The sequence below is a fragment of the Betta splendens genome, chromosome 2 (genome assembly GCF_900634795.4).
Source record: "Betta splendens chromosome 2, fBetSpl5.4, whole genome shotgun sequence".
NCBI classification, from domain to species: domain Eukaryota; kingdom Metazoa; phylum Chordata; class Actinopteri; order Anabantiformes; family Osphronemidae; genus Betta; species Betta splendens.
This window is the reverse complement of record NC_040882.2, coordinates 20,730,772-20,752,114: the sequence shown is the minus strand read 5'-3', so window position 1 is coordinate 20,752,114 and position 21,343 is coordinate 20,730,772. Positions and strand designations below refer to the sequence as shown.

The 21,343-nt window shown below is 43.1% G+C and overlaps 1 protein-coding gene and 1 long non-coding RNA gene across 6 annotated transcripts; one reads left to right on the top strand and one right to left on the bottom strand.

Moving 5' to 3' along the window:
* The first annotated feature begins 3,826 nt into the window (after nt 1-3,826).
* On the top strand, nt 3,827-9,478 carry LOC129603821 (uncharacterized). Its single transcript, XR_008694048.1, has 3 exons — nt 3,827-3,998; nt 5,171-5,446; nt 9,227-9,478. It is a non-coding gene; the product is annotated as an uncharacterized LOC129603821 (long non-coding RNA).
* Nucleotides 9,479-12,828: 3,350 nt separating this feature from the next.
* LOC114867461 (uncharacterized) lies at nt 12,829-20,868 on the bottom strand. 5 transcript variants are annotated; one of them, XM_055507028.1, is made up of 7 exons: nt 20,714-20,868; nt 19,834-19,915; nt 18,274-18,333; nt 17,134-17,484; nt 16,981-17,058; nt 16,086-16,193; nt 12,829-16,006 (listed from the first exon to the last, which is right to left on the bottom strand). In XM_055507028.1, the coding sequence occupies exons 2-7, from the start codon at nt 19,874-19,876 to the stop codon at nt 15,969-15,971; spliced, it is 678 nt and encodes a 225-aa protein (XP_055363003.1). In that variant the 5' UTR covers nt 19,877-19,915; nt 20,714-20,868; the 3' UTR covers nt 12,829-15,968. The 5 variants fall into 5 exon arrangements, with proteins under 5 accessions (XP_055363003.1, XP_055362999.1, XP_055363000.1 ...); XM_055507024.1 differs by having other exon boundaries at nt 12,829-15,829; XM_055507025.1 differs by having other exon boundaries at nt 12,829-15,829; nt 19,834-19,899; nt 20,714-20,856.
* Between the last annotated feature and the right edge of the window lie 475 nt (nt 20,869-21,343).

The window sequence follows — 21,343 nt, the reverse complement described above, 5'->3', positions numbered from 1 at the left end:
GACAAGGTTAACCAGTCGTAGTGTAAATGTGTGTCCAACATGTATGATGTAAGTGTTTAGGATTCTGTGTCATACAACTTGTAAACATGTAGAGCAGCAGTAACTGTGTCTAAGTGGTGCATAGAGATCACAGTGAGGTGGAAACATGCAAAGCAGTAACGGTAGATGAATGAAGCATTGACTCTACACTCAGCATCCTCAGTTCACAGCACAGTAATGTAGTGGAGACACAAAGGTGCTGAGTGTTGTTGTAGCTTTTTTACTTTTACATTTGTATATACCATTAGTACAGGAATGTACCAATAATGTTGAGATGTTCTGGTCCAAACTGAACCAGTTTTTCATGTATGTAGGAAGGTTTTCAAATAGACATGATCTAATAAAACATTACTGTAATGACCTGTATTGTCAATAAAGAACCGCAAGGGGGCGACAAACAAATTTAGTTCTACTAATGAACAAACACGTGCGTTCTGTCACTGAGTCAGGGACTTAAAGACTTAAAGAAAAGTCTGATAAAACACCACCTGGATGATAAATGTCTTTATTTCTGTTTATGTCTGATCATGTTTTCATCTTCGTTTCAGTGCTAAATACGAACATCTACAGAAATTATGCTGGTGAGTAATTCTCCTTCTTTTCTTCCTAGATTCATTTTTTTGTGTGTATTTCATTTGTGAACACCAGGGACCTGTCATGGAACGGCAGAGCGTGGACCCAAATGCACAGTGCAGATGCAGCAGACAGATGATATGAGTAAAAGGGTTTAATACAAAACAGTGCAGGTCATTCACGTGGAGGACCGGAGGAGGGTCAACACAAGGGTCCATTATGAGTCCACAAAAATAGAAGCAGAGTCCAACAGAGTTCGTCCCCAAAGGCTCCATGGGACCCAGAAACCCCCTCCCAAGGAGGGTGGTGACGGAGGGAGCGTACCGACTCAGCAGCCGCTGGGCGGGAACGGCACACAGGGGCGAAAAACAGGTTCTGGGAGGCCGGTGCCGAGGTCAGCTTGCGCCAGAACCCCACAGGGAACGGCGGCTTCCTCCAGGCGGTTGACGCTCCAGGAGGCTGAGGGGTCAAGGCGGGCGGCGGCGGCAGACACCGTGCCACCGCAGGACAGGGAGATCGTCAGGAACTGCGGCAGGAACGGCGTCCTCCGTGGAGCCGACAGGAACAGGAGCGGCGACCTCCGTGGAGCCGACAAGAACAGGAACGGCGTCCTCCGTGGAGCCGACAGGAACAGGAACGACGTCCTCTGTGGAGCCGACAGGAACTGGGCCGGAGCCTAAACGTGACTCGACTGGGCTGGAGCCTGAATGTGACTCGACTGGGCTGGAACCTGAACGTGACATGACTGAACTGGAACCTGAGCGTGACATGGCTGGACTGGAACCTGAGTGTGACATGGCTGGACTGCGCAGAGGACCCCTCCAAAGGCAGGACCGCCAAGGTGGCCGACGACGCCAGAGGCAGCGCCACCCCCGCGGCAGGCCGCGCCAAGGGCGAGGCCACCAGTTCGGCAGACGAGACCCGACGTGGAACCAGCGACGAAGACTGATGTGGAGCCAGAGCCAGGACCAGATACGAAGCCTGACGTGGAGACGAAGCCGGGGCCAGAGACGAGGACAGACATGGAGACGTGGCCGGAACCAGAGACGAAGCCAGGACCAGAGCCAAAGCCTGACGTGGAGCTGAAGCTGGGACCAGAGACGAAGCCGGGGCCAGAGACGAAGACAGACGTGGAGACATGGCCGGAGCCGGACCACCAGGAATTGATGCAGACGTGGCCGATGCCGACCCACCAGGAACCGATGCAGATGCGGCAGACGCCAGACCACCAGGAACCGGGGCAGACGTGGTTGGAGCCGACGTGGCCGGAACCGGACAACCGAGAACTCCAGGAGCGGTCCCTTGGCTAGCGTCCCCGAAGCCCGGAACCTCCTCCTGTAGGAGGTCGGCGGGAACCGAAGCTGGAGCAGGCACGTCCTCCTCCTGGAGGTCGGCGGGAACCGAAGCTGGAGCTGGTGCGACCTCCTCCTGGAGATCGGCGGGAACTGCGGCAGGAGCGACCTCCTCCTGGAGATCGTCAGGAACTGCGGCAGGAACGGCGTCCTCTGTGGAGCCGACAGGAACAGGAGCGGCGTCCTCCGTGGAGCCGACAGGAACGGCATCCTCCGTGGGGCTGACAGGAACAGGAACGACCCCTTCAGGGCTGACGGGAACTAGAACGACCCCTTCAGGGCCGACGGGAACTAGAACGACCTCTTCAGGGCCGACGGGAACTGGAACGGCATCCTTACTGGAGCCGGCAGTGCTGCTCGTGGTCTCCTCACTGGAGCCGGCAGTGCTGCTCGCGGTCTCCTCACTGAAGCCGACAGGGGTTGGGACGGCGTCCTCTCCGGAGCCGGCAGTGCTGCTTGCAGCTGCCGTGCTCAACGGAGTAGACGTCGGACCTGACCAGGTACGAATTGCACTGGCCACCTGGCTGGGACAAGGCCTCGACTCGACTGGGCGGGAGCCTGAACGTGACTCGCCAGGCTGGAGCCTGAACGTGACTCAACTGGGCTGGAGCCTGAATGTGACTCGACTGGGCTGGAACCTGAACGTGACATGACTGAGTTGGGCTCTGAGCGTGACAGGGCTGGACTGGAACCTGAGCGTGACATGGCTGGACTGGAACCTGAGCGTGACATGGCTGGACTGGAACCAGAGCGTGACATGGCTGGACTGGCAATAATTAAAGTAACATAAAATAAAGTCTAACACAAGGTTACAATTGATGTCTTGTAACAGTCTGCTTCGTCCTGTTGAACAGTAGCGTTGGGGGATATTTTCGTTTTTTTTAAATCTCTTTTGTCTCTTTTTCTTTTTTTTTCTTTTGAGGTGCGTATGTCCTTTTACACTAAGTGATTCTTTTTTTGAACCCATAACCAGTTTCCCACTCATGGAAACATGAAACGCACCAAAAACCATATTTACTTTTAACTTTTAAATACTTTTAATTTTGTACGGTTGCTGTCTGGTGGTGAAGACCCAGATCGCCCCGAACCCGTCTTTCAGAGTCCCGGCGGTTTCCTGCCTTAGACTTTTGTGTGTTCCGGCCGGAACCTTTTCAAATTTCTCTTCCACAGACGTCTCCGTAGAAAGGGAACCACTCAGATCAGCGACAGAGTTCTCGGAAGTGCTCCCTCACTGTCAGGCCCCTCTAAGACCCGGGTCCCTCGTATCTCAAAAACACTTCCCTCTGTAAACGCGCTCCGTCTTTCAGAAGCCGTCTTTTTTCTTGTCCACTCTCAGTATGGACTGCACTCAGATCTGCACACTGGTCTGTATCCTCAGTACAGATGAAAGCTCGGTTCCACGAGCCAAAATTCATTTTTAAAAGTCACAGTTATGTCTTATATTTTATTATTCACATGCCACAAGCTGCTATGAACATCCAGTAAAGCAGCAGTTAATCACAATGCAGGAAAAATGAACAATACATTTAGATCTTTAGTGGAAAACTAAGACTGTAAAACACATTTATTCTTTTGTTTTGGCCAAAGTATGTTTGAATCTGTGTATAAATGTAAAGTAATCCTTTTAATCTCACTGTGTAAAGAACTTTTAGATTAGATTAGATTGTGAAATACTGTATTGAGCAGGATGTTTTGTGATTTTTCGTCAAATAAACAAAGTTTTGGTATCAACATAAAACACGTTTTGTTCTTTTATCACAGCAGAACGACCCAAAGCCAGACTGACAGCAGGTCCATCAACCATATCAGTAGGAGACAGCGTGACACTGAGCTGCTCTGTGGACGGTTCGGATGGATGGAAATATGAGTGGTACAGACTTACATGAAACACTTATGAATATGTGATGCCAGCAGCTGATGGAGACAACAGAGAAATCAGAGTCTCACAAGGAGGCGTCTACAAGTGCATAGGAAAAAGAGGAGAACCACCCGCTTACACTTATGCCAGTGATGATGTCACCATTGAGATAACTTGTGAGTTTGTTTATTGTGTTTGATGGGCTTTGTTGATGTGTTGTTTTTATTTTATTTAACATTCATGTTTGTATCAGATTCTAATTCTGTGTCTGTGAGTCTACAACTGGACTGGACTCAGGTGATCAGAGGTCAGATCACTGTTAGATGTGAGATCCAGGGAGGTGGAGACACTCAGTGGGTTTATGACTGGGAAACAACCAGTGGACAAACAATCACACAGAGAAAAGACACAAAGTAGTGTATGCTTTTTCCAGTTGTCAGTTTGGTCTGAGGTCATATTTAAAAAAAAAAAGACAATAAGAAACATAAGTGATTCATGTTATAAAGCACAGAGACAGTAATAGAAAAAAGCTTTTTCGTTAAACTGAACCTCAGAGAATCCAAAGCTAATGTCAGAGACCTTCCAGTAGAGGGCAGTGTGATGCTGAGCTGCTCTGTGACGTCATTGTCTTGTAGGAAATACAGTATTAGATGAAGCTATACATACTTTTTTGATCTCTTTTGAGGGAATCGACACTAAACAACACTAAAACAGAGGAAGATGCATCAGCGTGTTGGAGAAAACCCTTTTTATGCTCTTGACCAGTTCAGAGCTGCAGAGCAGGAAATAAAATGAAAGACAACTTCATTGAACTCATTTAACTTGTAACAATCTAACTTTACTGTAGATGTTTTCCAAAATGTTCAAAATGTTCCAGTTAGATCAAAAATAACTATCATGGTTTGTTTGAGTCGGATGCCTGGTTTAGTGTAAAGACATTTATAATTTTTTATTTACACTTAAAGCACTTCTAACTATGTTTATGTAATGTTTTCTCTGTAAACTGACATCAGATAAACCCAGAGCCTCACTGACATCAGACAACACAGTCATAGCAGCAGGAGGCAGCGTGACACTGAGCTGCTCTGTGGACGGTTCTGATGGATGGAAATACGACTGGTTCAGATCAGCAGCTCTGATCAGAACAAACAGTGAATCTAGTATCAGAATCACAGATGGAGGCAACTATTACTGCAGAGGAGGAAGAGGAAACCCAGTTTACTACACACAGAACAGTGTCTCAGTCACTGTTGAGGAAACAGGTGGAGATCATTGTAATAAATAACATTAATTCATTACCTGAAACTAATCATGGTTTATGTTTGTGTTTTTTCTACAATGTGTGCAGTTTCCAACAAGGCTGCTGTAAAAAGGCAGCATGACTGGCCTGAGATATTCAAAGGAGAGGAGATCACTCTGACATGTGAGATCCAGGCTGGAGGAGACACTGAGTGGGAATATGAATGAACCCAAGGCAACTTAAGAAGAACTGCAGATGGGAGTAAACTCTGGGTTTTCACTGCTTCTGGTTCCAGTAGTGGAGACTACAAGTGTAGGGGTCGACAGAAAACCAACAGTTATTCCTTCACAGCATGGAGTGATCCTCTACGTTTGACAGTAACAGGTGAGTTTCATTCATTCATTGTTACATTTGTAATGATTCATTAAAGGAGTCATATCATACTTTCATTCTAAAAAATATTATTCTTTAATGTCTCAGTAAGGTCTCTGTAAATTTTCCTCCCATAAATCCCTTTAGATCGTCCACACTGCCCCTGTGAATATGTGGTTTTCACTCTCTATCAGCAAACGCTGTGTTTTGTGGGCGTGTCGCAAGCGAAGCTGCTCACCACACCTCTGTGCGGAAGCGCATACCTTTTTTGTTGTTGTTTTTTTTTTAAATTGGCTCCATGGATACGAGCCACCGCACGGTTAGGATACAATAGGTGGCAGTAGTGCGACAATGAGAATGCAATCCACCGCCATCCTCCACAGAAGAAGAAGACCCACTACAGGACTGCACGACATTAGTCAGCTGGTTCGTAGCGTTGTAGAACCATACGTCTACGATCCCGAATCTGACCCTGAAGCTGAAGAGGAGGTTGTTGAAGTCGCCACATTTCGGCTGATGCAAGATGTGTCTCATTGGTAATTTCGCATTTACTTCAATTTAATTGATTTATGTAATTTGCAAAGTGACTAGCGGTTGCTAATGCTTATGCTAAATGGCGTGTGCAGCTTCAATATTCACAACACGACTTACCTGGAAAACTCTCACTAATAGAAAACACTACTTTAGCTCACATTATACAAATAAATAAGTTTGAGAGCATAGCTGAAATAATATAAATACATTTTACATTTACACATTTCACTGTTTTTGTCTTACTTGTGCTGCTGCTCTGACAATTTTATTTAAAAAATGTGCATTAATATTTAGAGCAATCACTGCATGACCTACCTGGGAACAAAAAGCATTGGTTCAAATTATATATTGACCTAACGTATTTTTACTGCTTTTAATTATGTTTTTTGTCATTCATGATAAATCTGACAGTAATATGTCTCTGTATCTAAAGTTGTTACAGGTATCTAGTCTACAGAGGCTAGTGAGCTGGTGCTGAGGATTCCTGGGGTGAAGAATCTGAGTTGCCATCTCTTCATGCTTGGGTTGTAGATGAAGGCAGTTTCCTGATGGATAAAACACTAAAACACTCATAGTATGATTGATGTAGACCACCTGTAGAATAACTCCTTTACCGTTTGAGTAAAAATGTGTTTTTTGTGAGTGCAACACTCATTAAGAATTTTTTTAATTTTATTTATATATAATTTATATGCGTTTTATTTATGGCCGCTTCAACTTTATAGCTTACCATATTAGAGAAAAACATGTAATTTCAATACTATGATTTCCTAAATAAAAGTGTTTTACCTTCAGAAACAGAGTTTAGTGAAATACATAATAGTTAAAGCCAACTTTATTGTAAACCAAAAAAATACACCACTACTCCAAAGCTAAAACAAACTGTTACCTTCACACTCCAATGTGCAATGTATAGGTTACTGAGTTAATTAAGAAGTCTGGGGGTTTGAGGACAAAAGCTTTTGCAGGGCCTTGCAGACGAAATGCATGAAAGTAGGGTAAACAGGGAGATGTGGTGATCCTTGTTCTCATCACTATTTGGAAGACTGAGCGGAAGCAGTCCTCTACCAGATGGAAGCTGTGGCTGTCCTCACCATCACCTCATCAAAACAAAAGGTACTGCAATCAGAATTGTAGATTAGTGAAATGTTCATTATTATGTAGGTAAAAACGTTCTCTAATGTAAGAACACACAATACCAGACAAAAAATTAAACCAAACAAGAGGACAGGCCTGTCTGTGCTAAAACAACAGATAAACAGTTGTTACAATTCAAATATAAAATCTAAACAGTATATACCAATTAAAATCTTCTATTACCTATCTTACTGTTGGTACATACAAACTTACATACCTTCACTCCTGAGCTGAGCAGCAGATGTCCGTGTACCAACAGTCTGCAGTGATTTCTCTGTTTGACAGCCTCCTTGCATGTGGGCAACTGGGATGTGCCTCCCTACAGTATAGAAAAGACTGTTACATTTACTGTAAATTGTATTGGTCCTACAAATATAATGGCTATGGTACAAGCTATAGGTAACTGACCAGATAAGCAGCAGGTATTGTAGAGATGTGACTAATTAGCAACTAAGCTTGAAACACAACACAGTAATCATTCCAACTAATCATGTTAGAATTTGATAGAACAATGGCATAACCCAAAATCACAAGTTGATTTAGGCTGTGACACAGGACGGGGTAATAAACATAACCGTGTTCATCTGCAGGTTCTTTCTGTAGCGATCGACCAGCTGTAGCTCTAAAGTGCAAAGGCCTAAAGGCATGCTAACGGCTAACAACACAAACAGGAGCGGCAGCACATCAACAGGACAAAAGCTCGATCCACCGCTTCCTGCCTGTCGCCGATCGAAGGCCCATCGCTATTAGCTGTTCCCCACACAGGTGTGTGATTGCGCCAACTCAGAGTAGCACATTTGAAAGGGACAAAGGCTCAGTTGACTCACTGTAGCCGTTAGCGACGCTAGCGATTAGCTTGTCTCACATGTGGGTTACTGCATTTTAAACAGACCCAACTAACATATTTAGATATCACAAGTATCAACCACAAACTTACTACAGCGAGCTAGATCCACCGCTTCCTGCCTGTCGCCGCTGGAAGGGCGATAACGATCAGCTGTTCCCCGCAGGTGTATGAGATTACAGAAAAAGGACAGACGCTAGACCCACCGCTCCCTGCGTGTAGCTGCTGAATGCCGATAGCCATTAGCTTGTCTCACATGTGGGTTACTATATATTAAACAGACCAACCAACATAGTAAGTATCAAGCACGTACTTACTACAGCGAGCTAGACCCACCGCTCCCTGCCTGTAGCCGCTCGATGCCGTTAGTCATTAGCTTTTCTCCACACAGGTGTGTGGCTGCAGGAGCCCACATGAGCACATTTGAAGGGGATAAAGGCTCGGTCGACTGACTGTAGCCGTTAGCATAGCTAGCTAGTAACTTGTCTCACACATAGGTTACTACATTTTAAACGGACATTTTAAAACATTATAAATATCAAGCATGTACTTACTTCAGTGAGTGGATGACGGACTGTAGGAATAGGTCCTTTTTTTCCAACAGGAGCAAACAAATCCAGCATTGTACGCACCCTCGTTTGAAATGCACATACGTATAAATGCTGAGGCAGTGTTTCTGGCACCGGACCGTTTAAAATAAAAGTGACCCACAAAGTCCTCACTTGTTGATCCCTTGTTAAAGTGAATAGACTTTGGTGTTGGTTAGAACACCCAAGAACCAAACTATTTTTATGGGAGGACTTGGGCGCTGCCGTGCTGGTCTGTTCACGGTGAGTGAGAGGGGGGAAATGGCGGAAGTCCAGTTTTGGTTCGGGATCATTGTGGGGGTGGTGGTTCAGGATTTGTAAGGAGAACTTTCAACCAGTATGACGAAACCTGGGGAACGGCCTCAGAACAGTAGATATCTCTCTCCATTGGATGAGAAAAACTACGTTTTAAAAATGTGAAAAAAGCAGGAAATGCATTTCTACCGTGCTCAGTGTGTGTATATGTGACCCATAGAGTCATAGGAACGCTCCAAAATGTCTAAAAAGTGGATTTTGCATGATATGAGCCCTTTAATACACAGAGGACATGAACTTTAACAATCATTAAACATCTCAGAGCTGGTCAGCAATTACACAAATATTTACTAAATATGTCGCACTGTAGATCACAGTATTTATTTCATGGAGACTCATAATGACCCTTTAATGTATTTGTTCTAAACTGAACAGCATCTAAACCAAAGGCTGAACTGAGAAGTGATGAGACAGACATCCCAGTAGGGGGCAGTGTGACGCTGAGCTGCTCTGTGACGTCATCATCTGGTTGGAAATATTATTGGTACAGAGGAGATAAATCTTCTGAGGTCCTGATCAAACAGGATGGTGAAACCAGTGTCTCTCAGGAAGGACTGTACTGGTGCAGAGGAGGAAGAGGAAACCCAGTTTACTACACACAGTACAGTGACTCAGTGAGGATCAACAAAAATGGTGAGTGTGACAACACAAACTGAAACACACAATGCAGATTAGAGAAAAAATAAAGATAATGATTAAACCATTGACCTTTAAAATCACAAACAGTCCCAGACAAGGTGGTTGTGATTCTTCATCCCAACTGGACTCACTGTCAGATGTTCTAGTTGCATGTTTACACACACAAAGTATGATAGATGCACTTTGCCACTTCACTTTCCTAGAGTGCTCCATTCAGAATTCTGCACCTTCTTACTGTAGACTAGTGTCCGTTGTGACACAGCTTCACCTCAGCTTCTCACTAAACACAACCCAAACTTGGTCCAAACTGGTTTTCACATACAGTACTTACTCTGACTGAATTAGTATATTATTGATCCGTTCTGTCTTTTTCTGCCAACGTATTATTACAGGTTTCAGTCCTGAAGCTCCATCATTTTCTGCCTCCTTTACTGTTGGACTGGTTGTTAGACTTTCAGTGATTGTTTTCCTGCAGCTGCTGCTGTTGTGTGTTTGGAGAAACATGAAAGGTGAGACTCTAAATTCTGTCTAACACATGATGAAGCTCTGGAGCAGTTTGAGTATAAATCTACATAATAACTCCACAGTCTCCTCTCTTGTTTTAGCTGTAACAATAATTTCCATTTTCACAGCAAACAGAAGTGTGAGCACTGATAAAAGCTCTGCTACACAGCAAACAGTCAACCAGCTTGAACCTCAGGTTTACTCCTCTCTGCTCCACGGTCAGTCTGACAATCATCACTGTCTGATCAGTAACACTCACTATGTACGACACACACTGTTTAAAGTAAGTTTGATTCTTTTGTCCTCACTCACATGTAGGTGATGTTTGTGTCTATGAATCAGTCGGAGGCTCTGGAAACAATGATGATGGTACAGTATAATATTTGATTAATGCAGAGATTATATGACACTAAACACTGAACCAGATGTGACTTGATGATTTCAGAGGAACCAACAGATGAACCCAGTAAAACCACAGTGCTGCTTCATAGTCAATGTCCTGACAAGATAAATACACAAAAACAGTATTAAATACAATACAAATAAACTTCAAGTAATGATCTTCACAGTTTGACTTGTTGGTGCATCTAAGTTATGTTTAATGTCTATTTTTATGCTTTTACAGATGCATGAAGAGAAGTTGATAAACAACAAAAGAACCACAAGACAACAATGTTCTGTTCACAACATGCTGCTACTGTGTTACCAGCATTTATACAATTACTGTTTCATCAGAAAACAGTGTTAAATCAAGCAATATTATATGATATGATATGATATGACACATGTAGAAGATAGTAGCTGAAAGGATTCAACAGAAACCAGCTGCACCAAAAAAACAGTCAAACCTTCAGAACTTAGATTTAATGTAGCTTTGATGTCAGGTGTCATAATATAATAATATTGTTGTAACTTTCAGTGTTGAAGTGTGATTCATTGCATTTATTTGAATATTGTGAGACATTAGGTTCAGCATATTGATGTTAAAGTTTGCCACCTGGTGGATAGAAATAAGTTTAGGATCATGTACTTTGCTTTTCACTGTTATTTTTAGATGTTACTTTTAGATTTGAACTATTTCAGTATATTATAGATTTACTGGATAATTTTACATATGTTAATAATGTTAATTAAATGATCGCATGTGGTTTCACTGAGTTGGCCCTTGAGTAACTAAGTTACTAAGTTCTAATAAAACATGAACCTGGGTACAAGCAGTGAATAAACACACATACTGTATAAAATATGGTGGTTTGTGTTTCTTCATTTTGTTTGTGCGGGTGGGTGCCCGCTCAGATGCTTGCAGCAGTATACTTGAATAATGTAAAGAATGTTTAAGGATGTGTATGATCAACACAAGAATATGAATGTAAATCAGAACCAGAACTAATCAGATGATTATTAAGGCATTAATAGTAAAAATGATTAACATTAATGGGTCCAGGTCTGTGAGTGTGTGTGTGTGTGAGGAGCTGAGCTGCCCCCCTCCAACCCTGGTTATGTCTTTTTCTCAACAGGGAAGTACTATAGTTCTATTCTACCGTCACTCACTGGGAAAGGTTTTAGCTGAATATTGTGTTGGTGTCAGTGTAGTATTCAATGGTTGCTGTATGGCAGTTTTCACTAAGTATATTTACAATAAATTGTGAGTTGAACCTCCACCTGCGACGGACTTTCTTGTGCGGCCTAATTCATTGTGGGAGTTCATGCTCTCAACCTCCTTTGAATCCATGTCTGGTCACATTCAACAACAACCCAAAAAGAAAAAAGACAAAAGAGAGATTTTTTTTGAAAATAAAAAAAGGTGGATAGAAGATGGAAAAGGATTTCTAGTGGAAATGGGATGAAATAAGAATATATAGTTTTACTACTACAGTATTTGTTTGTTTGCTGGTCATCCAGTTCACACGCCAACGTTATGAAGCTAAATTGAGCCCATATGTCTTGAAAGCGAATTAAAATGTGTAAAAAAGTATATGCAAAGATTTTCAATTCAAATATATTTTCAGCGTTTTTATGAGTTTCAAGTTTTAGATTTTCACTTTCAAACCTTTTTTCCAGTTACAGTTCTTTCTTCAGGGTCAGCTCTTTTTCTCAGGTTGGAACTTTTGGCCTGCTTGGCTTGGGGATGGGTGGGGCCCTAACGCAGAGAACCTACAGTATCAAAACGTCTTATGGACACGTTGCCTTTAGGAGCTGAGGGAGCTGGGAGAATTATTATTGCAAGTTTCAAACTACCTACTAAAGAGTTTGCAACGTGGTACTTTCATTCAGCCACACATGTAAGTGAATGCAGCATTAGATACGCTCGGTGGAAACTCTAGTTCCGTCCGGAACAAAGTCACAAAGGTAACCAGGATTGCAGCAAAATAATCTGTCTCTCCACACGCAACCTAGATGAACTAAATAATAATTATAGCAAATGCATCACATTATCAGGATCCCACACACCCACTCAACAAACATCTAGCTCCACTGCCCTCAGATACAAGGCTCAAAGGTGCAGGAGAGCCCGTTTTGGATGAAGCCTAATCCCCTCGGTCATCACCACACTAAACCAAAGACAGAGATGAATAATGTTGTTTGTGATGTCGTCTATCATTTTCATTCTTATCATTGTCAGTCTGTTGTGACCATTACTGTTATTGTGTAGTTTTGTCTGTACCATTGGCATAGAAGTCCAGTGTTTGTGGACAAGAATTTCCCCTTGGGGACAAAAGTTTAAAGCAAAGTGTGACCGCTCCTCGTTTAGAAGGTGGAGAAGAAGATGAAGAAAAACCAAAAGTAGATGAAGTACAAGAAGTGAGGGATGGGATCTAAGGCTGGACACATAATGATGATGAAACTTTTATTTCTTAAGATGGGAAAATAAAATGGTCCACAGTGTTTTGCAAAAAAAGGGAACAGGAAACGCACCCACTGCCCCTCATCCTGTCTTGGGACCCACAGAGTATGCGACGGCTCAGGCCGTCGACTTGGAATCGACCATCCGCATGTTTGTGACCTCGGCCGTAGAAAGGAACATCCTAGTGAACACCAACCTGGTGGGCTCGCGAAAGCTCGGGGATCGCTGGAAAGGGATGGACGAGATTGATCTGCGCGCCTACTTGGGCCTCCTGATCTTGCGCGTCTACAGGCCCTGAGGGGAGGCTGTGGCCAGCCTCTGGGATGCCGAGAGCGGCAGGGCCATGGGAGGAGGTCCTGTGGCAGACACAAAGGAACGAGTTGTCGCTCGCTCGACCCATGCGCCAGCACACTCTCTCCCAGAGCACTTCTCAGTGGAGTACTGATGCCAGATATATGATAATTGTTGTATTTACATGATAGCTTTGTTGTCTTTGCAATCTACGATACTCGTAGAGCCAATATACAATGTTTTGACACTGCCGTTGATCATCATATGATGTAGTGCACATCACCAGGAACTGTTTTCACGCGTACAGTAGCTGGTTTGCTCCTCTCGCTGTCAAGCACATTGACAGCGCTGCTGATTGTTTCAATTAGCTGCTTGTCTTTGTTTGCACAGTAGCACTGTTCCTCCAGCATAGCGACAATAGTGAAAATAAGTGAGCATGAGTCCAAAACCGAAGCAAACTACTAAAAGAAAAGACTCAGGTAAGCAAAGCAAGCAGCTTTATCGACCCGCCTGGGTATTAGACGCTAGGTTTCAGGGACAGATTCAACCTGTTTCTGGGAGTGAAGCTAAAGCCTTTTGACGCTGCTGCAGTTTTCCAGTGGTGTCGGACATCACAGTGTTGAAGACAGGTCAAAGAAAACACGCAACACATAAAGTCTCTAGCTCCAAAAATTAATAAAATAATTGGCCACATTCACCCCTGAACAGGGGTGTCACAGTCTGGACTTTTTTTGCCATTTCCTGTTTTATTTTGATTATGTTCAGTCCTGTGTCTCTCCAGCTGTAGCCTCTCAGTAGTCAGTCTCGTATTTTAGTTCGCTGTCATGCTATGCTTCCCTGCCAGATTGTTGGACCACACACCTGTGCCGACTCTCCAGCGTTGCCATACTCAAGTAAAGCTGTGTTTTGATCTTAGCCTGTTGTTCACCCCGTCTTTGCTTCATCCCTGTCTGTACCTCTGCCTGGATTAACGCTTTGCCGGTTCCTGATCATCGCCTGTCTGACTCTGAGTGAAACGTTGCTTGTTTCAACTGCCATTAAAGAACAGTTTATTCAAGCTTTGTCTCTGAGCTGTGCATTTGGGTCCTTCGTTCCCTGCATCCTTGCCAGTGCATGACAGGGGGTACGTTTGTTTTACAGGATAAACAAATGCATGAATATAAACATACAGTATGTAAGATCAAATTAAACAGCAGGGCTGAGAGCTACGGTACAACACTGTATAAGTGTCCTTCATGTACATCAAGCACAGACAATGATACAACGGACCATTACAGTAGCATGTAGTTAGCATTATAGCCAGCCCTGGGCTTTCCATTAATCATAAACATCACATAAGTAAGACCTACACTAATTTGACACCTCAAATCACATCTCACAAGTGCCCCCTACATTATGACACTATATGCAGACAAAAAGACTTTGTGGTTGCAGAGTTCTAGAAGTTCACAAGTTTATCAAATGCAGAAATGGAACAGTAGTATTGTGACGACCACGGGGTCGGTCAATTGACATGCGCACTCAAAACGCTGGCCTAGCTAACTTCTGCAGCTACAGTACAGTAACTAGGCTACTCTGAGCGCTAACAGTAGTAAGAGTGCCTGTGCCCCACACATCGCAGGCCCCTGGCAACTCAGCAGCAAGGAGAGAGAAGAATGATGGTCTTTTGCCACAACCTGAGCATGTACTCTGATGGTCAGTTTTATTTCCCACACACCAAAGACCCTTGCAGCACCATGAGGGTGATCTGAACTAACAACTTCTTCCCTCACGGTGCTGCATAACTCAACACAATAACACATCATGCCCTGCGACCTGGAACCGCTACAGTATAAACAAATAACAACATATAGTACCAAACTAAATGACACCATGATGCGTTGCTCAAATAATATGCAGCTTGTCCAGAGGGTGGCACGGTTCTTAAAAAAAGCTTTGTTTGTGCAGTTTATTGTTATCTTATATAGTAATATTATTCTTATACAAACCACATCATGTCATGATGACAACTTCAGCTTATCCAAAGGTATTTATCAAGAGTCAGCGAATCTGTCTTACAATATGCAGCCTTTAGATAAAACATTTAATCTGTGCTTGCTTTCGTCAGTTCATAGTCTGCATATTTCCCATGTGAGGACTAGCTCTTAATTGGTCACTATTGGATAACATGTGGTGAGGAACACGTCCTTTCTCCCTCTGAGCCCAGAGTCACTCATGACCTGATGCGAGGTCATTCTGTTCGTGGAACCAGCTTTACACCCTCAGCAGGGTGCTTGAGAAAGCCAGTCTGGTTTGGCAAAACATGTGTTCTGTGGACTTGGAGAAGGCATTCGACCGCGTTCCTCGTAGCATCTTGTGGGGGCTATTCCTGGAGTATAGAGTCCAAGGCTCTTTGCTAAGGACTGTTTGGTCTCTGTACAACCGGAGCAGGAGCTTGGTAGGCGCAGCCAGGGGCCGGAGGGTGTCTGGTTTGACGACCACAAGATTGTCTGGCTTTTTGATGTTGTTCTTTTGACTTCATCCGGCCAGCACCTCCAGCGTGCACTGGGGCCTATTGCAGCTGAGTGTGAAGCGGCTGGGATGAGAATCAGTTCCTCCAAATCTGAGGCCATGGTTCTCGACTGGAAAAAGGTGGGCTGCTCTGTCCAGGTTGGAGGAGAGTTCCTGCCCAAAGTGGAGGAGTTCAAGTATCTTGGGGTCTTGTTCACGAGTGAGGGAAGGAAGGAGATTTACAGACGGATCGGTGCAGCGGCTGCAGTAATGCGGCCGCTGCACCACCACATCAAGAAGAGTCTGTTGCATGCAAATTGTATTTGCTTCTTTAAGTTTTAAGTTTTTTCAGTCCTTTGTTTCTCGCTTTTTCTTTGTTTCTGAAACTAAAGTGGAACTAATGAAATGGAACCAAACCAAAAAGTGACACATTTACGTCATAAAACAAATAGAAAGCAAACTTACCCATTTTCTCAGAGCACATGTAGATCAGATAAACTAGGATGGATGCTCCTGTTACAACTATAAGTTTGATCCAAACATCTCTCTGCTGCGGTTTGTCCTGTTTTGTACCTGGTTCAGGACATGAACAAATGAACACATGATGTAAATCAGGTCTTAAAGTTAGGGGTCAAAATAGCGGGAACATCTGCATCAGGGTAATAAATGTAAAAACAAGCTAGTCGGCTGACATTAGTTATATTTAATGATCAGACAGACATGACGGCTCATATTCATGTGTATGAAGTCTGACACTACTCTCGTGATTTGCGGAGGTGATGCAGTTGCGCGAATGTTAAACTGGTGTTTCTATCATACGTCAATGTAGCATGTTAGCCGACGGGCTATTAGCAATGCCATGCTATGTTATGAAGCAGCTGGAGTCGAGGTGCATGAGTCCATGTGATCGTTTATCAGACTACAATAAACACGTTTGCTTTACGTGAGCATGTTTACTTGCTCAATGCAATAAAACAGCAAGTGAAATCTGTGCCGGTCCAGAGCCCGGCTAAATAGAGGGGTTTCGTCAGGAAGAACATCTGGCCTATAACCTTACCAAAACAAGTGTGCAAATCATTGGCTGTGACGCCCCTTAATATATGTAATGCAGTTGTTAAACAGTGCTAGGATTTCAGTGTGGGATCGTGATGCTTCCTGATGTTCAAGGCTGTTTTCAATCATTTCAACACCCATCTACAAGGCTAGAATCTCTCACTGATGTCACCGATCCAAAGACTCAGGCAGAAAGCTTAGTCTGTGAAATTGTGATTGTTTAGTTTGCACCATACAATAACAAACCTACACTGCACTGCACTTCTGTTGTGATGCAGATTGGGTTTGTGAGCTTTTCTTTGTTTACCTGCAGTAACTGAGGATGCAGGACTGCCACTAATTTCCTGTTTTCTAGTTTTCGGGGAAACATCCAGGACAAACCGTACTGAGAGAGAATTCTGTGTTAGTATTAAACAAGTATAAAAATGATTTGCAGGTTTTAAATTGTGAGTTCACTCACCAATGGCCATTATCTCCCATTTCTTCTGGTTCTCATCATAATTTGCAGCCAAATCACACCTATACTTCCCAGAGTCATTAGCTGTGACTGTGGACACATGAAGCCTGATTTGCCCTTGTCTCAGAGCATCTTTGTCCAAATGGACCCGTCCTGAAAACTGCTGATGCTGAGAATCTGACAACTCAACGCCTGTTTTCAGTTCATGTATAATCTTAAGGGAATTTGACTCAAAACCACAAATTAGGTTTGCCTGAGACAAGTCTGTTTTCTTCTGACTGTCCCATCTGAAGGTTATGTTGCTCTGCTCTTCTGTCTGGTAGAGGTTTGAAGTCAAGACTGCTCCAAACGTTCCTGTGAAGGAAAGAAAGTCAGATCTGAAGTTAAAGGTTCACAAACATGCTTTTTTTCCACACTGACCACACTGCTCATCTCAAAGTGTGTATCTTCAGCCTTGTGGTAGAAAACCCTGTTTTAGGAGTCTGTTGCACATGAAGTTGTTTGACACACCTCTTTGCAGAAGCGCAGGTCACAGCATCCAGCTTGTTGTTGTTTTGCTAACAGCCTGTTAACGGCCCATTAACAGCCACAACAACACCAACATCAGCGTCCACACAGCATCTTGTAACAGAACAGTAGCAGCTTAGCTCCATGTGTTGTGGGAGCAATTGATGTCTGTGATAGATGCTATGCTGCAGCTGCACTCTGTCCACTTGTGTGCGTTGGAAATACTGTTTAAGTATTTTGTGTTTGTCTGTGCAGGACTGGAGGTGGTTTTGAGTGGTTGGATACTGTAGATGTAGTAAACTATGGAACTATGACACAAATCATGCTTAGGTATTGGATGAAACATTCAATTTATACATTTATAAATAAATTTACTTAAAGTTAAAATAAGTAGCGGGTGCACTTTTAACACACAAGTGTCATGGATCCTGTTTTGATTCTACACTATACTGTATATGTGGAGTCTTTGACTGTTGACAGATGCCCTAAAACATTAACAAGGTTTGTGATTTTACCAACCTTCAACCATCCCAACAACTGTTTTTACCATTTATAGTTCATACAATAATGTTTAAGCATTTTGATGCTTAGATTGTGTCACATTAAATCCATGGTGATTATAAAGAGAATTGGTACCTGTAAAGTTCTGTTTGTTACGAACTCGCCCCGTCGTTTCCGAACCGGCTTGACGGAACCCTGGGGACAGGAGGAGATGCAGTGGCGTGGAGGACGGACAGCACCCGCTACGAGCGGCGAAGCTACAGCTGTATGGCGGGCCCCAAGGGTCACTAGAACGGCGTTTTTAAAACGCGTTTTGTCAGGTTGTGACGCGTCTCGTAACGCGTTTTGTCATGTTGTGACGCGTCATGTCAGGTTGTGACACGTCACGAGACGCGTCTCAACCCAACAAGACGCGTCTCGTGACGCGTCTCGAAAACAACCAAGACGCGTCTCGTGACGCGTCACAACCTGACATGACGCGTCACAACATGACAAAACGCGTAACGAGACGCGTCTCAACCTGACAAAACGCGTCACGAGACGCGTCTCAACCCAACAAGACGCGTCTCGTGACGCGTCTCGAAAACAACCAAGACGCGTCTCGTGACGCGTCACAACCTGACATGACGCGTCACAACATGACAAAACGCGTTACGAGACGCGTCTCAACCTGACAAAACGCGTCACGAGACGCGTCTCAACCCAACAAGACGCGTCTCGTGACGCGTCTCGAAAACAACCAAGACGCGTCTCGTGACGCGTCACAACCTGACATGACGCGTCACAACATGACAAAACGCGTTACGAGACGCGTCTCAACCTGACAAAACGCGTTTTAAAAACGCCGTTCTTTTGACAATCTTGGCTTGCCATACACACGGAGCCGGGAGGAGGAACGCGCTCTCACTGAGCGGAGGAGTTTGGCTCCGCGGCCAACGTGCATCCAGCACAACGGGGACACACCGCGCTAATAAACCCCTCAGTCACCCCTCACGCTCACCTGGCCGCAACCGGCTGACCAGGTCACAGGGAAACAAGAGGGAAGACCCCAAATGCACGACCCACAGAGCATCTAAAGTTTACGTAAGACAGTTCATTAAACACAAAACCACTGCGATGCAGGACTCAGCTCTAACACAAAACGCAAGAGCTAAAAATCACTGCAATGCAGCAAAACACTATCACTCACATAAACCTATAACGCTCCGTAACACTACGGGCTAAACCTAAACATGAACACAAGACACTCACAAACTTTGGAGACAGACGTCAAAAGAAAGCAAAAGAACTCTTCAATAATGCTCCTCTCTTTGACTGGAAACGTGGCGTAGCATCCAGCTACGAGCGTGTACACACTAACCATGTGTGACATTAACAGGACAACTTAAATAACACCAGGTGGGTCAACTAATTACATAGACAGGAAATTAAACTCCGGTGATGACACGCACCTAAAACCCAGGAGCCCCTCTAGCGGCGCGGAGGCTGATCGTCACACTGTACTAGTTCTCTGTTTGTACTGTACAGCTTGTTCATTTTTGTGAGTTTAGATTCCTGGGTTTGTCATTGTAATTTTAACAAAAAGTGAAAATTGATATATCAGGTTTATGTTCATGGCGGGTTGGGTCTTCTTGAGCTTTTCACAGAAAAGTCATGTACTAACTGACAATAAATAATATTTGCAGTCTTACGAACCACAATCAGATGAAATCAGGACGAAGAGAAGGATCCAAACCATCTGGCTGTGAGATTGTATTATCACTGTGGATGAAAATACCTGCAATAATTACAAATAAACAAAAATAATTTGGACATTACAATTATACAATTTTATTTTATTGTTTACATTTCAATTAAAAAAATGTTTTAGTTAACTACCATAGTTAAAATACATTACAGAACCTCAGTGATCCTGACATGTAGACAATAGAACATTTTAGTTCTGCATTGTATTTCCTATTACATTATTTTGTGATGAAAAGTGATGAGGACTGTGTTAATAAATGTTTAAATGTGACCAATACAAAGAGATAGTGACCTAATGGTCACAATACAACTTGATGCTTGACCGTCACACTCTAAACAGATTTCCTTATTGTATTGTTCATCTTCTGGGGCTTGAGTCTAGGTGTAAAATAAACAAACACCTACCTGTTTGACAGGTTTCACAACAAAACATGAACTCTAGTATACAGTATAACTCAAGTAACAACATGGTTGGTTACATATTTTCATGTTTTATCATGATTGTTTTAAATTTAAACACATTGTCACCAACCTAAAAAGTCAACACAATCTATGTATGAATTCCCTATTGCATCTAAAGTAACTAATATGAAGTACTGTATATGTTTGTCATTTGAAACTTATTCAATGTTTACAAGCTATAAAATGAAACTGTTTCATGTGATCTCCTATTTTTTACTGGTGTAAATAAATCTGTTTTTTTTATATTTTGTTACATTTGTTTCAGATAAAAGAACTTCCTTGTTGCCACTGTGAAACCAGTTCATGAAACAAAACTATCTATTAAAGCAAATGAAAACTAATCTAACAAAACGTTAAAGTTACTTACGTTTTTGTAGATGCCCTGAGTTGCTAGTTTCTCCACTTTATTTTAATAATTGTTTCTTTATTATGACTTTATTGACTGTCACACTGTCTGAACAATGTTCTCACTCCTGCAGCTAAAGCTAAAAAACAAGTGTACATACAGTACTGCAAAGTGAAAGTATACTGTAGTAAAATGCAACAGGTTGCTACTAAAACCTGTAATAGCAGTTCAGTCAGTGCTTATCATCACAAGCACACACAATTGGATTGTGCCACGAAAAAATTCAGCAACAGGACTGAGTGAAGAGCAGGTGATGTTGCTGTCTGTTTCTGTCAGGAGAGACGTGAAGACATTTTACGTTTACATTTTAAGGAAAGCTACAACTATTATTTTATTATTATTATTATTATTATATTATTATTACTTTTATTATTTGCACACTTCTGCCTGGATCGTGCATTTGAGTCCGCAACCGTCTGCTTGTTATTCCCTCATGAGGGTTCTGTTAGGTTTGTCTGTGTTGTGCTGGTGACAACACAACTGGTGATACTAGTGAGGTGCAGTAGTGGTGTCAGAATAATGAGCAAGTGCATCACGTGCAAGCGTCTGCATAAAGTCTGAGGGTGACATGTTAAAGATGTGAATGAAAAT

Coding starts and splice junctions, on each gene's coding strand:
- LOC114867461 (XM_055507024.1), bottom strand. CDS start 19,876: ATGGTTTGGATCCTTCTCTTCGTCCTGATTTCATCTGATTGTG. Junction 17,059..17,133: donor ATGGGAGATAATGGCCATTG/GTGAGTGAACTC, acceptor ATTCTCTCTCAG/TACGGTTTGTCCTGGATGTT. Junction 16,194..16,980: donor TGCATCCTCAGTTACTGCAG/GTAAACAAAGAA, acceptor GTCCTGAACCAG/GTACAAAACAGGACAAACCG.